Genomic DNA, 17365 nt, shown 5'->3' with positions numbered 1-17365 from the left:
GTTTATTTCTTTAAATGCAACATTCTCTGAGTAGCCAACAAAATCAATACAATATAGAAAAGATAAGAATGTCTGATAATAAGAATAATCTGGAAATAAATGACCAAACTGCAGTTTTCATGTCAACCAATCACTGACAGGAAAATCTGAAAAACATATTCATAAACAACTTCAATAAAGATATCAACAAAAAAATATGATATTCAAAATAAAACGATTTTTTTCCACAATAGTCTGAAAGTTACGTCATGCTGGTTCACTTCTGTTGTAAAAACTGGTCTTTTGACACAAAAGTAATTATTTAAACAAAAATAAATTGAACAAACCATTAAAAAGATAATTTACAGAGTAAAAATCCAACAATCTCAGTCAAATCCTAAAGTCAAAATATGGACCATAAAGTAACACGTTTCATTACGATTCCCAGGTAGTTCAAAAACAAGTTTACACCTAAACAAGTGTCATGCAAATGTCCCAGAATGCACTTCAAACCAAAACAGGTGACTGACGCCTCAACCACAGTTCCCGTCAACACAAAATGCAGAGAGCAACGAAAAAGGCCTCAGTCAAATATCATGAATATATTAAAGTTTACACATACATAATTGATGAAATATCTGAATTATGCAATCTTGATCAGAGTAAAGACACAACAGCTGAATTGCATACATGCGTTTACAGGATAGTGATCTGTACATTAATATCTACCGCCTCCTACATACAGACCCATGCAGACAAACCACTGATAGCATTGAAATATTCAGAATACAAAACACTTTTTAAGGCGACAAGCTATGCTACCAGTCTTTCGTACTGCATCGGACATATAGGCAGATCCTATTCATAGCATCAAAGTTATATTTGAGTGTTTTGTCATTCAGTAGAAAAACAATAGTGTTCTTCGATGGCTCAAGTGATGCATATATGCTGTAATAAGGACTGAAAGATTAAATTATATTTTGATAAATCCGATAAAACATGTCAAGGGTCATATTTGACTATGAAATCAAAAGAAGAAAAAAAAGAAATCCTGTTTTGAGAACCTTTGTTTTTCCAATGTTATGCAATTAAGGACGTTTCCACAATTTTAAAATGTCCAAAAACTTTTTTTTAGTTATTGTACTTGGAAAAAAATGGTTTTAAATATTATTAAATATTTAACTAAATATTACAATTAATAATATTAAAATGACCAAATTATTTATATATATATATATATACAGTACCAGTCAATAGTTTTTGAACATCAACAAAATTTGTCATGTTTTTTAAAGTCTCTTCTGTAAAATGACTTTAAAATAAACTGTAAAATTATGAAATATTTTTACCATTTAAAATAGCTGTTTTCAATTTGAATATATTTTAAAATGTAATTTATTCCTGTGATTTCAAAGCTGAATTTTTAGTATCTATACTCCAGTCACGTGATCCTTCAAAAATCTTTCTAATATTCTGATTTGCAGCTCAAAAAACATTTATTATTATTATTATGTTGAAAACAGCTGAGTAGATTTTTTTTCAGGTTTCTTTGATGAATAGAAAGTTCAGAAGAACAGCATTTATCTGAAATAGAAATATTTTGTAACATTATAAATGTCTTTATAATCACTTTTAATCAATTTAAATTATCCTTGCTAAATAAATAGCTTCTATAATTTGATAAATAAAATTTAAAATAAAATAAATGAAATAAAAACAATTATACTGACTCCAAGCTTTTATTAAGTGTATAATATTACAAAAGCTTTTTATTTCAGATAAATGCTGATCTTTCGATATTTCTATTTATCAAAGAATGCTAAAAAAAAGTCAACTTTTTTTAATATTGATAATAATAATGATTAAAAGATGTTTCTTGAGCAGCAAATCAGCATATTAGAATGATTTCTGAAGGATCATGTGACACTGAAGACTAGAGTAATGATGCTGAAAATTCAGCTTTGATCACAGGAATAAATTACATTTTAAAATATATTCAAATAGAAAACAGATATTTTAAATTCTAAAAATATTTCAAGATTTTACTGTTTTGCTGTACTTCGGATCAAATAAATGCAGGCTTGGTGAGCAGAAAACACTAAAACTCTTACTGTTCAAAAACGTTGGACTGATAGTGTATGTATAACATTTCAAATTGATTTTCAATTAAATTAAATTAGTGTAGCATTTTTACATAACATTTAGTTGGAAAGCAACTTTATACAAAACATAAAAAAAATAAAGACAGACATGTTTTAATGAGATTCATCTAAATAAAATACACAAAATCTAGAGAAAGTACCCTTCATTCAGTGTTTGCATCCAAGAAGTGTGCGTTTACCAGCAAGTGCAGACATTGTTAAAGGGCGTTACATTTTCCATTTTTTTTTTAATAATGTGCAACTCAATCCCTGTCATTTATACCTGTGACGGCTCCCGTCATTGAGCCTGTGAGATGTGATTGGCGGTTCTACTTGCGGCAATCTGCAGATTGAGTGCACCTGCTGTGCACCTGCTGCTCCGAGTGCTCCCTTAAAAGAGCGATAGTCGAGGCAAACAGGACTTGGGTTTTGAACTTTGTGTTGTATTTGGTTGGAGTTTTGTTAATTTCAGCACCTTTTACACTGCATCATCAGTATATTACAATGTTGCACTCAGGCACCTTGCGCTACACACTGATTCTGACGTATTCAGGAATATGTTTCGTTGTTTCTTTTCTTTTCTTTTTAGTGAGTTATGTTTAAGTTGAATAAAGCCTTTTCCAATTCTACTTTATGTTTCTGTGAGTCCCTCTTTTGTTGCTTCCTTTTGAGCCACGGGTTGTAACAATACCGGAGTGACAGACGCAGGATTTGAGCGAATGAAATATTAACAGCATCTCAAGACATCAGAGCTTTTCGTGGGTACACACAAAAAAATAAACACTCAAAACAACACAACTGTCATGTAATTCTTAAAAAAAAAAATCAAAAAGAGATACCTAATAAGAAAAATTCACATGCAGTCATTTTTTTGTCTTCTGTAGAAGAAATGAAGGATGACAAGAATGTTTTGGCTCCCACTGACTCCATAGTAAGGAGATAGGAGAAAAAAAATACTATGGAAGTCAATGAGATCTGAAACCATTTGGTTACCAATATTCTTTAAATTCTGTGTTCGACTTGCAAAGAAATGCATACAGGATTATGTACTCACCCTCTTGTCATACAAGACGTTTTTGTCTATTTTTTCTTCAGTCATAAAGTAATAGTTTTTTTTTTAGAAAAAATATTCAGGATTTCTCTCCATATAGTGGACTTCTATGGTGCCCCCGAGTTTGAACTTCCAAAATGCAGTTTCAAAGCAGCTTCAAAGGGCTCTAAACGATCCCAGCTGAGAAAGATAGGTCTTATCTAGCAGAACAATCTGCATTTTCTAAAAAAAAAAAAAAAAAAAATTACAATTTACATACTTTTCAACCTCTAATACTCTGTGTAATCTGTTTTAGATAATTAGGGTATGTCAAAAAACTCCCATCTCATTTTCTCCTCCAACTTCAAAATGATCATACATTGCTTTTTTTTTTTTTTTTACCTTTTTTTTATTTTGAAGTTGAAGGAGAAAAGGAGAGAAAATGAGTTTTTCGACATACTCTAACCGTATTGAACTGGAGTTCAAGCAGAGAAGATGAGCATTTGAGGTAAAAAAAAAAAGTATATATAGTATATAAATTTTATTTAGAAAATGTCTTATTGTTTTGTTAGATAAGACCCTTTTTCCTCGGCTGGGATCGTTTAGAGCCCTTTGAAGCTGCATTTTGGAAGTTCAAACTCGGGGGCACCATAGAAGTCCACTATATGGAGAGAAATCCTGAAAACAATTTCTTTACGACTGAAGAAAGAAAGACATAAACATCTTGGATGACAAGGGGGTGAGTACATTATATGTAAATTTTCGCTCTGGAAGTGAACTTCTCCTTTAAAGCTGCATCAAACCGTGTTTTCAAACAATTCTGTCATGTGCGACTCAAGCAAGAAAAAAATACACATTTTACCTTCAAACATTTGTTTTTGTGCCATTTTGTATGTCGATTACAATATCAAGTAGTTTTCAAGTTCGTTTCACTCTAATACTATAAGAAACAGTTTATTTTTGAATAAATTTCAGTGCATTTCTATTCACTGTACGCGGGTCGTAAACACTCTAACGATGCTTCATTATTGCATTTTGCTTTCCACACTCAATACTAGGTCTGTACCGTATGTACCGAATTTAACGCTGTTAATATCTGGGGGTGTGATTTGTCTGGACTGGTCTTATATCACAGCAGCAGGAGGATGTAGAGGTACAAAGGAAGCAGCAGGTTGTCTATCTGCGATGTGTATGCCTCCAGCATGGCCACCATTGTGATCGAACCCACAACCCAAGAGTAGCTAGCATTCAGATTTATACTGCTGTCGGCGATGAGAAAAACCACCACGGCGATGATCTGAGCGAACACCGAGGTCGCAGTGCCTTCGAAGGTCTTCTTAGTGCCAGGCCAGCGGATCTCGCCAACCGTGCTGCCAAAAATAGACGCCACCGTATCGCCGACCCCTACGGCAAGTACGCCAGCGTAGGGCACCAAGCCACCAGCGCCCCCTAGGCCTCCTTTAGGGGTACAAGACGCAGGCATAAGCCAGATTGGAAGGGCGACGCCGAGGAGAAGGTAGATGTGAGTGAGAATGAGCGGTCCGGAGTCTCTCTCATCCAGGAATAAAGTAAGAAGGCGCCGCAAGGGCTCCCCAAGTGGTCGGATGCGGAAATAGCGGACAAATTCGAGGAATAAAAACGCTGAGAGGCATACGACCGCAGCTAGATGTAACAGAGGGCGGTCTAGAGCGAGTCCTGGAGCGAAGGTTAGTACGACGAGGAGGTGAAAATACTTCCGCACAACTGTTGATGCTTGGTGCTTCTTGCTTCCGGCTGAGCGATGGCTATTTTGATGCATCACAACGGCGACTGCTAGAAGCAGCAACGCTGCCCAGAATCCGATCAGCCAAAGGCGAGTGTTGGTTTCGGTGATGAAATGCATTAACCAGGTGATGGGGTGATGCTGCGTGAGCAGGGAGAGCCAGGGAACCAATAGGCCCAATCCCACAACGGCCGTCATGGTGTGGAAGAAGAGCGACGCTGACCAGGTTTCTGATTCCATGAATACGAAAAGCACGGCGAAGAAGATTCCCAACAGCACTAGGCCTAATACAGCAACTGGGAGGAAATACGGAAGCGGGTCTGCGTTTGCATTCCCAGACGAGGCTAATGAGCGCTTGATGAGCTGGTTGATGATAAAACTTATCCCTCCGAGGATCAGTAGGGCCTCTCCGGGAGTAAAGCAGCGTGGAAGGAGATACAAGAGGATTAGACTTAAATACACAAAAATGAGCAACACCTCCAAGACTTCTATCACTTCAGAGACTGTTAGAGTTTGCTTGACTGTGTACAGAATGGCACTACCGGCGATGCCAGCTATAACGCAGGTGTTTGTTGGCACCGGCCGTGTGATTCCCAATGCAATGAGAGATAGGAACAGTGCCAGCATCATGCCGATCACTGTTATGACCATTGCGAATCGCTCCATGTAGACGTTCCCCACTGCGATGCAGCGTCCCCTCAAAGCTAGTCCTAGCAGAGGAAGCACCATGCTGGCTGGTAACACGCCGCTGTTGGACGAAGGCCGGAATTGGAATACGGCGGCGCCGGTCCGGATGAGACGATCCCATTTGTGCTGTACGTAAAAAGCTTGGACGGCTAGAGCGATGCAACACCAGGAGAGCTGGTTCCACACGGCGCTGTGAACGCAGATTACAATGGCAAACACCACGGAGGATTCAATCAGCACGGGATCCAGCTGCATGATTGCGGGTTGTATGTGTATTTTCAGGAATGAGGGACTGTCAGATGGTAGTCTGTCAGAAAGTTTCTGGTGAACACACAAACATTGTCCGCTTCTCACACTCCTGCACACGGGAAAATAGACCTGGGAAAAGACACATCAAAATATCATTAGACACAGTCCACAACATGTAAAAAATTTAATGTTTTTTTTTTTTTTTAATCTTTAATTTAATAATGTTTTTTCTCACTTTTTTCACTTTCACTTCTCACAAAAACACTGCACAAACCAAAATAAACAATTTAATGCTGGGTTTTCTTAAATTTTTTAGCTTTTTCCAAACAAAAACATATTAGCAACTAAAATAAACGAAAATTAATAATAAAATGTTTTCTCTCATTTTTAGCATTTTTTCCAAACAGAAACATGTACTAAAATAAAATCAACATATTTAATAGCAATAAAATATGTCACTTTTATCATTTTTCTCCAAAAAACCCATAAGAAACTAGAATGTAATAATATTTTCTCACATTTTTAGCTTTTTTTCAAACAAACTGAAATACTATATTTTCTCAATTTTTTTTGCTTTTTTTTTCCAAACAAAAACAGTTGAACTAAATTAAACACATTTGATATTAGTAAAATGTTTCTCTCACTTTTATAAACAAAATGTAATACCATATTTCCTCTCATTTTCCCCAAACAAAAACACATAAACTAAAATAAACATATTTAATAGTAATAAAATATTTTATATACTATAATTTTCTGATTTTTTAGCATTTTTTAAACAAAAATACATAATAAACTACAATAAACAATAAAATACTTTTAGCATTATTCTAAAAAGCTTAATAAACTAAAATAAACAAAATGTAATAATATATTTTCTCTAATTTGTAGCTTTTTTCTAAACAAAAACACAAACTAAACATTTAATAGTAATAAAATATTTTCTCTCACATTTATAAACAAAATGTAATACTATTACTATAAACATAATTATATATTTAATAGCAATAAAATATCCTCTCACTGTTATAATTTTTCTCGAAAAAAAGTTTTCTTTCTTCAAACAAAAACACATAAACTAAAAAAAAATGTATTATACAATTTTTCATTTTTAACCCTAAACTAACCCTAAAGGGAAAAACATATAATAAACTAAACTAAACATTTTTTAAAACATTTTGAAGCTAAATAATATGAATACGTACTATACCAATATCATTCTTTATTTGGCAAATATACCATGGTAATTTCATAGCATTATTTTACTTGGTAAATATCATATACAATATTTCCATTTATGGAATAAGTTAACTATTTAGTATCATCGGTTATTGTCAACATATTTTGGCATTACCATCTGATATTAATCCATACCATGGTACAGCCTCAGTTCTTTTTTTCTCAAATCATCCCCACTCAATATCATGGTAAAAATTCTGAAGGAAAGAAATTAATTGCTTAATGTGATGCCACCTGCAGACAGGCTGTGTCTCAAAACCTACCTAACCAGCATTTTTGGGCACAACAGGCGTTCCTTAAAATGCTAGATAGGGAGCTAACTAGGTTTTGAGACACATCCGTAGTCTCTAGAGCTTATATTCTCTCACTGTGAAACTAAAGAAGCATGTCAAATTTCTCAACGGCATTTGAACTCTAGACACTGTGAACTTTGGCACTGTTGAACGCTCAACACCAGCGATTTCTAAACACGGTAAATTATGAAAAGACAGTGTCACTTTGTCAGCGAAAGTAAAACGATCTGCTTTTAATGGCTGGATGCTCTGGCATTACAGTGATTAATAATATATTTACAAATAACAGAGAATACCGGGCCTGTATCACTATACTTTAATATAATGTAATATATTAGTGTTTAAAATATTAGCTTTTATTAGTTTAATAAGCACCCAGAATCATGTATCAAAAAAATGTGTATATCATAAAAATATTATAAGTAGCAGAAGTATCCTAAATAAAGTATTAAGGGAGACACTGCAGGCAAAAACACAGTTTTTTCATGCACCTGTCAAGTTTGAGATTTTGGCCTTTTTAGTTTTTCATGCAGTTTTTTTCAGACTAGTGGAAAGGAAACATCCAAAAGACACTGTTAAGTCTTTCTTTTTTAGCACTTTATCTATTTGTGTCAATAGATATCAGTTACAATACATATTTTTAAAGGCTGTTTTCTCAAAATGAGTTTTTTTTTAGTTTAAATCTCCACTTCAGTAGCACTTGCACACACCAAACTTTACAGGTTTATTCTTGTCTATATCCTGAAGGTTTTACAGAGAGATTTGTTCATATATAATTTGCTTGATTTTATACATTTTATTCCCCAAAACACTGTGAAAAATATTTAAGTATTTTCTGAATTATGGAGTGATATGCCCAAAATTCCCTCTGTAAAAACATTTGACTCTAATATGTCAAAAAAAAATTAAACAAGAATTTTGAAACTGACTTCATCCAGTTTTTAGATTTTTGCACTAGAAATGTAAGCAAATTAGCGCATATTTAATTAAATAATGGCTCATTTGCATATTTAAACCTTACAATTTAGAAAACTTGTAATACAAAAAATGTTTGCAATTATCAATGTAATCAGTCAACTGGGTAAGTAAGGTGATAACTATTAGTTATTTTTTTTACCCTATTCACCTGCAGTGTCTCACCTTAAAACAATCATATAAATCTGTAAACAAAATGCATTTTAAGTACTCTAAAAATACTATATTAGAAGATACAACCTTATTACTTATTCTAATACACATTGTATATATTTGTGCACAATAAATGCATAATTAGACGTAAAATATTATAATACAACGGATTTTTTGACAGTCTTGATGTCTGTATTACAAGCAACGGAATTATTTACAAGCACATTAGCTTATTAATACATGAATATTATGCAATTGCATGTCTTTGAAGGAATTTTTAACCTTGACTTTAAATCACAATACAAATTCAAACGTAATGCTAAAGTTTAATGTTATTTTATTGTGTTTAAATACTGTTAGAGAGGGCGATGGGCTCCTCGGCAGAAATGACAGTTCATTCACTGCAACACCAGCTGTTCATTAAACACCGTGTTCTGTAAATAAACGCAGACATGTCAAATTACACCAAAGAACGATTAATCTTACCCTCTTTTCAGCGATATAACGCTTGGTTCTCGAACAAAAGAATATTCCTAATGTTTTGCTGTGACTCGTGCTTTCAACGCTGAGATCAGCTGCTCAGCGTTCACTGACTGACGGTGGGAGCGGCCATGTAGGACAACCGGGTCACGTGGTGTCACAATAATCACGTGGCTTATATAAAACATACGTATTTTAAGATTTTTTTAATTCTAAACTTTTTATATTCCGAATTTAAATGCAAATAAGTCTTCAAATTAGTGTTTTGTCAATATAAATGTATTTTATGAGTTCACAAGTCACGTGATAGGAGAGCGGTCGTTTCGTTTGTGTTAGTCACGTGATCCGGGTGAAGATGGCGGACTCGGAGATGTGTGTCAGGTAAAATGGAAGAAAGAGAAACTTACTTGAGTTGTTCTCGAAGAGCTACACCGAGATTTGTAATGGGATAATGTGTAGATATTTTATACCTTGTATTTAGCCGTAATATGTGAGGGAAATATGTCTCGGACGTGCTGTTTATTTGACATTTAACGGCCGCACGAGTCCGTCGCGTGTGCTGGCTGACAGACCGCGCGGCTTAAATTCAAATGTTAATTCGCAGTTTACAAACCGCTTTTAAGCAATTATCAATTCTTTAAACATTATATGAAATGATAAAACTAAGCTTGATTAATTTTAAAATTCTTTTGTTTATACTGTCTCGGTGAGAACGAATAATAGGAGTTTGAAGCGATGAATGAGTTTCATTGTATGTGTAACGTTATGTATGTGTACAATCTTATAGACATCTATACAGTGTACGTATTAATATGGGATATGTATGCTGTGTATGAATACAGTTTATAAAATGTATAAAAATAAGTAAGTAAGCTGTCAAGGGCTGTCCTGACTTATAAGTGTTCTAAAACTTTTTTTAGTTGAAGATAAAACTGTTACCAGTTACATGTCTTATTTCATGAATATTTAGATTTGAAAGAAATTATTTGATGTTGAATGTTTTTTTTTTTTTTTTTTTTAAAGGTGCAAATAGCCTATAGATAGACTTACAATCACCATAATGACACACTGGCTTTGTATTATGAGTTCTGGAAGCATCTCTGTTTATTTATAAAAATGACACATTTAAAAATGTTTCTTCAGGAGCAGCCGAGAGTTATGGACTATCTTGCTGGGCAGATCTGCACTTCGAGAACCGGTTAGTACTTAAACCAATCATTTTTCATGTTTTTAATAGAGGGTTTGCACTTGCGTCACGGTTTGGTCAGTTACCTGGATGCACAGCCATATTGGAAATATTCGGATGTAAACAACAGCATTGATTGAACAGTTAATGTACCACTGAATACGTTGTTCTGCTAATTTATGCTGTTTAAACCATGGAAAAAACATGTTGAAGCAGCTAAATCATATATAGAAGGACTTAGTAAGCAGGAAAGGGTGCAATATTTTTGACAAACTAAAGTACAAGCGCTATTAATTAAGATATTAGCCTAATATTTCACTTTTCTGACCAGAAATGATAAGAACAAACACGAATGTTGTCGAGATTCTTGCCCTGGCAAACCTGGTTTAGTTTGGCCAACCGCAAACGCCTTTTGTTTCTCAGACAGTCTTTTGCACTCTTCTCCTTGATTTGTTATAACTTTTGGCAGCCTATAGTACTCCAAATGTGTTTCCTAGTCTGACCGATTAGTACAGCCTAAAACATGACAATAATTGACCATTTTCAGGAGCAATAGTCAGCTAAATATGCACGTTCTGATCGGTTCAGTGGCATTGTTTACGTTCAGTGCCGCCAATTGATGAAGTGTCATGAAAACGCTCTATAACGCCATTTCATTAAACAGCTGTTTATGTACAAAAATGGTTAATTTTGAGAGAATTCCATGAGGAAAGGCTATTAATAAAAGGCTCTGATTTGAAGACCTTTGATGAGGTATACTTTTATAATGTATCTCTGGTGAGTTCCTGTCTCCATCATTTGTGACTTCTAATTTTTTTGTATGATCTGACAGGGCCAAATCGAGGCTGAATTGGATCGGAACTGGGAGAGACTTCTGCAGGGTCTGTCCTTTTACAAACCACCCAGGTAACACAGCATTAAAAAAATGTAAAAGCACGTAAGATGTAAAAATAAATAACCTCAACACAAAGACAAGTTTAGCTTTATCAAGTTAGGGAGGTATTGTTTGATGATATATGTGACCCTGGACCACAAAACCAGTCTTAAGTCGCTGGGGTATATTTGTAGCAATAGCCAAAAATACATAGTATGGGTCAAAATGATTGATTTTTCTTTTATGCCAAAAATCATTAGGAAATTAAGTAAAGATCATGTTCCATGAAGATTTTTTGTAAAATTCCTACTATAAATATATCAAAATGTAATTTTTGATTAGTAATATGCATTGCTAAGAACTTGATTTGGACAACTTTAAAGGTGATTTTCTCAGTATTTAGATTTTTTTGCACCCTTAGATTCCAGATTTTCAAATAGATGTATCTCGGCCAAATATTGTCCTACCCTAACAAACCATACATCAATAGAAAGCTTATTTATTGAGCTTTCATATGATGTATACATCTCATTTTTGTAAAATTTAACCTTATGACTGGTTTTGTGGTCCAGGGTCACATATATGCTTAGTGGTATACTTGTTGAGCGCATCCAGTTTTGTTCTGAATGCATATATAATGCACATGTAAACAAATATGCAAATCGTATTGCAAATTTTAGCTTTATATAAACAGACCTTTCAGCATCTGAAATCCAATTGGATTCTTTTGAATTGATGAAAATTAGTCAAGGTGTTAAATTAAGTAAATACACACTACCAGTCAAACGTTTTTAAAAGTAAAATTTTTAATGTTTTTAAAGAAGTCTCTTCTGGTCACCAAGCCTGCATTTATTTGATCCAAAGTACAGCAAAAACTGTAAAATGTTGAAATATATTTACTATTTAAAATAACTGTTTTCTATTTGAATATATTTAAAAATGTAATTTATTTCTGTGATTTCGAAGCTGAATTTCAGCATCATTACTCCAGTCTTCAATGTCATATGATCCTTCAGAAATCATTCTAATATGCTGATTTGCTGCTCAAAAAAAATTATTATTAGTATTATGTTGAAAACAGCTGAGAAGATTTTTTTTCAGGTTTCTTTGATAAATAGAAAGTTCAGAAGAACAGCACTTATCTGAAATAGAAAGCATCCTTGCTAAACAAAAGTATTAATTACTATACCCCCCCTTCAAAAACAAATTATACTGACTCCAGGCTTTTGTATATGTGTATAATGTTACAAAAGCTTTTTATTTCAGATAAATGCTGATTATTGGATCTTTCTATTCATCAAAGAATCCTTAAACAATTTGTCTTTTTTTAATGAACAGCAAATCAGCATATTCAAATGATTTCTAAAGGATCTTGTGGCACTGAAGACTGAAGTAATGATGCTGAAAATTTAGCTTTTATCACATGAATAAATTATATTTTAAAATGTATTTAAATAGAAAGCAGGTATTTATAAATGGTAAAAAAAAATTACAATATTACTGATTTTTCTGTATTTTGGATCAAATAAATGCAGTCTTAGTGAGCAGAATATGCTTCTTAAAAAAAAAAGAATTAAATCTTACTGTTCAAAAACTTTTGAAATATATATATTATGTTATAAATAAATTGAAGTACTAAACTTAAAATGGTTGTTGATTCAAAATGGACAGAAACTATACAAGTGATAGTAAAATAACACTGAAATTAGTGCATGTAAACATACCTAATGAAATTTGTCTTCTTACTGATGTTGAATATATAATAAGTGATTAAATGTTTTGCACAGCACATCGGCGGCAGACAAGCTGAAAGCAGATAAAGACACACCACAAGCTCTCAAAGACTTCGGACTCAGGATCAGCAAACTGCTGGTGAGTGTCTAGGCTGTATTTTACAACCTAGTGAGCTGCTTGTTTTGACCACAACTTAAAGTGACTTTGGTTATCGTATGCATGTTTTATCCAAAAATGCTTTTTAGGATAATGTCTCTCTAATTTATGCAACGCATTGCATTTGAGACTTCAGGATTGGACAAATATCTAATTTGTGTGTGTGTGTGTGTGTTTCTTTTTATGTCAGGGTTTGGATGAAAAGCAAAGCGTGCAGATTCTTCAGTGTTACCTCCAGGAAGACTACAGGGGCACACGAAACACACTTAAGGTGAGCTTGGCCTCATGTGGCATAAACATGTACATCACAAGCATAGTGAGAGCTTCTCAAGTTGAGCGAATAAATAAATAACCTTCCTTTTGTTCCCATCAGGGTGTGCTGCAGGATGAGAGACAGAGTCAAGCTCTGCTGCTGAAGGTTACTAAATATTGTTGCTTCAACACTAAAAATGTTGTTAAAATATGTGACCCTGGACCACAAAACCAGTCAAAAATACATTGCATGGGTCAAAATTTTTGATTTTTCTTTTATGCCAAAAATCATTAAGAAACTAAGTAAAGTTCATGTTCCATGAAGATTTTTTGTACAATTCCTACTGTAAACATATCAAAATGTAATTTTTGATTTGTAATATGCATTGTTAAGAACCTAATTTGGACAACTTTAAAGGTGATTTTCTCAGTCTTTTTTATTTTTTTGCATCCTCAGATTTCTGATTTCAAATAGATGTATCTCAGTCAAATATTGTCCTATCCTAACAAACCATACATCAATAGAAAGCTTATTTATTGAGCTTTCATATGTATAAATCTAAGTTTTGTCAAATTTAACCTTATGACTGGTTTTGTGGTCCAGGGTCACATATATTGAATTGTGACACCAATTGTTAAATTGTGTTGTACAGATAGCAGATTACTACTACGAAGAGAGACTATGTGTTCTGCGCTGTGTTCTACACCTCCTCACATACTTCCAGGATGAGAGACATCCATACAGAGTAAATAAAACAGATCAGTTATTCTATTAGACAGTCAAAAATTCTAAATTTAATGCGTTCTTTGTCTTTTTCTCTTTAGGCAGAGTACTCCAACTGTGTTAGTAAACTGGAGAAAGACCTAGTGTCCAACTACAGGCAGCAATTTGAGTCGCTGTCCAAATCAGAAGCTCCAACATGGGAGACGCATGGAAACCTAATGGTGAAAAGAGATGATCTGATTATGTTTAGTGCTGCATCACCTGTAGAATTTGACTCAAGATCTGTTCATCTTTTTGTAGACGGAGAGGCAGGTGTCCCACTGGTTTGTGCAGTGTCTGAAAGAACAGGCCCTGCTGCTGGAGATCTTGTTCTTGTATTATGCCTACTTTGAGATGCCACCCAATGACCTTTCCACCTTCGCACGGCTGTTTAAAGAACAGGGCTTTGGACAGCGACAGACCAATCGACACCTTGTGGATAAAAGCATGGATGCGCTAGTTGAACGCATTGGGTCAGAACACTCAGTCACCCGATCCTTTTCCGCTCATATGCTCACAAACAGAGTTTTATAATATATGAATTGCTCTCTCAACAGGTTTTTTAGCGCTTTGATTCTTGTAGAGGGGATGGATATCGACTTCCTGCATAAATGTGCTCTGGAGGACCGAACCGAACAGCATCAGTTTTATGACCAACAGGATATTTGCAAGGTATTGGACATACACTACTTTTTAGATGATGAGGAACTCTGTTATACCCACCAAAGTTGCATTAATTTGATCAGAAATGCAGTAATACTGTGAAATATTATTGCAATTTAAAATAACAGTTTTCAATCCGAATATAATTTATTGCTGTGAATTTTTAGCATCATTACTCCAGTCTCCAATGTCACATCATCCTTCAGAAATCATTTTAATATGCTGATTTTACTATGTCAGAAATATCTTATTACCAATGTTTAAAACAGAACAGGTGTTTCATATTTTTGTGGAAATGATACTTTTTTTTTAGGGTTCTTTGAGGAATAGAACATTCAAAAGAAAACTTTAATTTGAAACAAATATTTTGAAACATTATAAATGCTTTGATCAATTAAATGAAATTAAAACTTAAATTTATAAAATTTTAGAAAATTGATAATTCTGGCTTTAAAATCTGGATGGATGAGCAGTTTAGTTTTGCTTGAAATGTAGAGGGTTTGCTTTTTTGTTTATCAGCTGTTGTGTATTTGTGCAGGAAGTGGACCAGATGCTGTTGACATTTGGTGACATCTCTCACCACGGGCCGGTTCTGTTGGCCTGGGTTCTGCTGCGACACACACTGCGTCCGGAGGAAGTGAGCTCTGTGATCAGACGTCTAGGACACACGACGCTGCAGCTCGGAGTCTTTCAGTACCTCACCAACATGCTGCAGGCACTCGGCAGCACTGGAAATAACGTAAGAACAGCATTCTATCAAACTGCTTAGTTTTAAAGGAACCGTATGTAAGAAATTTATTTCAGTTAATCATAAAATGGCCCTGACATGTCATTAGACATTAAGAAATCATGTTCATTTCAAATACTTATATCACTGACAACAGTGGTCCGGCCAGGATATTGCCATTTAAAAGTGACAGTTGCAGCTCACGACTGATGTTATTGTTGTCAGTTTGTGTTTTGGTCTGAGGCTCCACCCTCCAGCTATCTACCAATCACGAAGTCAGTAGAGTTTCGTCATCCGGGTGGCCAGTTCTGCTCTAGTTACAGCTGCAGCTAAGATTGTGTCGGATAAAACATGTATAACGTTACGAAACCTAAAAGACCTCGTTATGAATCCGAAATGCGTCGTGACAAAGTCCGAAATAAAACAAGGATTTGTATAGGAGATGCCTTTGAAAGATGGAGACGGCTGAAAACGGAGAAGAATTTGAAGATAGACGCCAACGTTTCTAATTTTCTCTTGGACAGGTAAGATTCATCTATGTTTGGCTAACTTTGCTTCTGTAAACAGTGGATTTTCCACGGTCGCCCGTGCTAAATGCGTTCATAAAGGCTTTATATCGCACCACTAGCAGGGTATGAAAACAATATATGTTCCGACTGAAATGTGGTATTACAGTACATCTTTACGAAATATTTGGCTAATCGCCATTAGTAAATTTTTGCGATACATAATTATTTCGCAAAACATCTCTCGTGAAGCATAAACATAATTAACAGAAGGAAAAAAATTACTGTGTAGGACTTGTCATTTGCCATTAGAAGCTCCTTGCAGCAGCCTACGTTCCTGATGGATCCTGCAGCTTAGCTGGCAACCTGGAGTCAGGGGGGAGGGGGAGGGAATACATCGTTCTACAGTATTTTGAAAGTGATTGCAGTACCAGTTTTGGCCACAACCCTACATACGGTTCCTTTAAAACACTTTTCTCCAATGGTGATATGGACCTTTATGTATACTGTGGCATGTCTCTGTCTCATTTTAGTGTACAGCGAGCACTGCACGGATGTGTATTTATGGGCTCCTGTCTTTTGTCATCACTTCTTTTGAAGAAGACACGCTCGGCAGCCAACAGGTACAAAAATATACAAACACAAAAATATTGTGCTTCATGAATTCATTAATAATAAGTTATGAATTAATCTTGGATATTCTGTCTGCAGCATCTGATCAATGCAGCATGTGAAGTTCTTGCTGCTCCGAGTCTGGCTGAGCTTTTCTGGGAGTCGGTGAGCAAAACACTTGATTAAATTTGTAGATTCTCTGTGTTTTCTCTGTGATTTGACCTCTGGTTGTGCCCCACAGAAGCCAAACATGGGTCTCGGTGTGATTTTAGACAGTGCAGTGGGTGTCTTTCCATGTAAGACTGGACCTTTACTACAGCTGCTCACCGCATTGCTGTCTGACAAATCTACAGCTAAGAAGGTAAAACACATTTTTAAAATGCCTTCCTAACATTTCCTAACAATATACAGTTGAGGTCAAAAGTTTACTTCCCAGTTTCAGTATCTGAAAAATATGAATTATTTTATCAAAATAAGAGGGATCATACAAAATGCATGATATTGTTTTTTTTAGTACTAGGGGTGGCACGGTTCACAAAACCCACAGTTCGGTTCGTATCATGGTTTTAGGTCACGGTTCTGTACGGTTCTTGATTTAGTTTTTTTCTTTTAATCTTTAACACTCCAGAAATTTACTTTGGCATATGATATGTAGCTTAATTATCCACAATTTAGGATACATTATTAAAAAATTGTTATATCATGTAATCATGCACAAACTGAATGGACTTGACTTTTAAGCACATTATTGGGACTATCTCTGAGGAAAGCTAGGGGAGATTTTGATACAGAGAAGACACTGATAACATGCTTTTCATTTATTTGGCTGTGGATCAATCACTTAACCACACAGTATTAAGAATCAAGTTTATGTAAACTTTTAATTGAGGGCATTTTTATAAAT

The 17365-nt window shown here is 34.7% G+C and overlaps 2 protein-coding genes across 2 annotated transcripts in view; one reads left to right on the top strand and one right to left on the bottom strand.

Annotated features, from left to right (window-relative positions):
- Positions 1 to 31: 31 nt before the first annotated feature.
- On the bottom strand, positions 32 to 9099 carry dolk (dolichol kinase). The gene is made up of 2 exons (XM_073824266.1): positions 8995 to 9099; positions 32 to 5977 (listed from the first exon to the last, which is right to left on the bottom strand). Exon 2 carries the CDS (start codon positions 5852 to 5854, stop codon positions 4280 to 4282), a length of 1575 nt encoding a protein of 524 aa, XP_073680367.1. The 5' UTR covers positions 5855 to 5977; positions 8995 to 9099; the 3' UTR covers positions 32 to 4279.
- Positions 9100 to 9341: 242 nt separating this feature from the next.
- The window catches only part of nup188 (nucleoporin 188), a 28736-nt gene continuing 20712 nt past the window's right edge, over positions 9342 to 17365 (top strand). The window contains exons 1-14 of the mRNA XM_073824268.1: positions 9342 to 9369; positions 10132 to 10186; positions 11007 to 11080; positions 12836 to 12920; positions 13129 to 13209; positions 13312 to 13356; positions 13844 to 13936; positions 14016 to 14135; positions 14215 to 14426; positions 14511 to 14625; positions 15155 to 15355; positions 16383 to 16472; positions 16561 to 16626; positions 16703 to 16822. Of these exons, the coding sequence (XP_073680369.1) occupies positions 9344 to 9369; positions 10132 to 10186; positions 11007 to 11080; positions 12836 to 12920; positions 13129 to 13209; positions 13312 to 13356; positions 13844 to 13936; positions 14016 to 14135; positions 14215 to 14426; positions 14511 to 14625; positions 15155 to 15355; positions 16383 to 16472; positions 16561 to 16626; positions 16703 to 16822 (1383 nt within the window). The 5' untranslated portion in view covers positions 9342 to 9343. The remainder of the gene's footprint in view (positions 9370 to 10131; positions 10187 to 11006; positions 11081 to 12835; positions 12921 to 13128; positions 13210 to 13311; positions 13357 to 13843; positions 13937 to 14015; positions 14136 to 14214; positions 14427 to 14510; positions 14626 to 15154; positions 15356 to 16382; positions 16473 to 16560; positions 16627 to 16702; positions 16823 to 17365) is intronic.

The sequence above is a fragment of the Garra rufa genome, chromosome 19 (genome assembly GCF_049309525.1).
Source record: "Garra rufa chromosome 19, GarRuf1.0, whole genome shotgun sequence".
Classification (NCBI taxonomy): Eukaryota; Metazoa; Chordata; class Actinopteri; order Cypriniformes; family Cyprinidae; genus Garra; species Garra rufa.
Note: the sequence above shows the minus strand (reverse complement) of the source record. Positions and strands in the feature narration are given on the sequence as shown.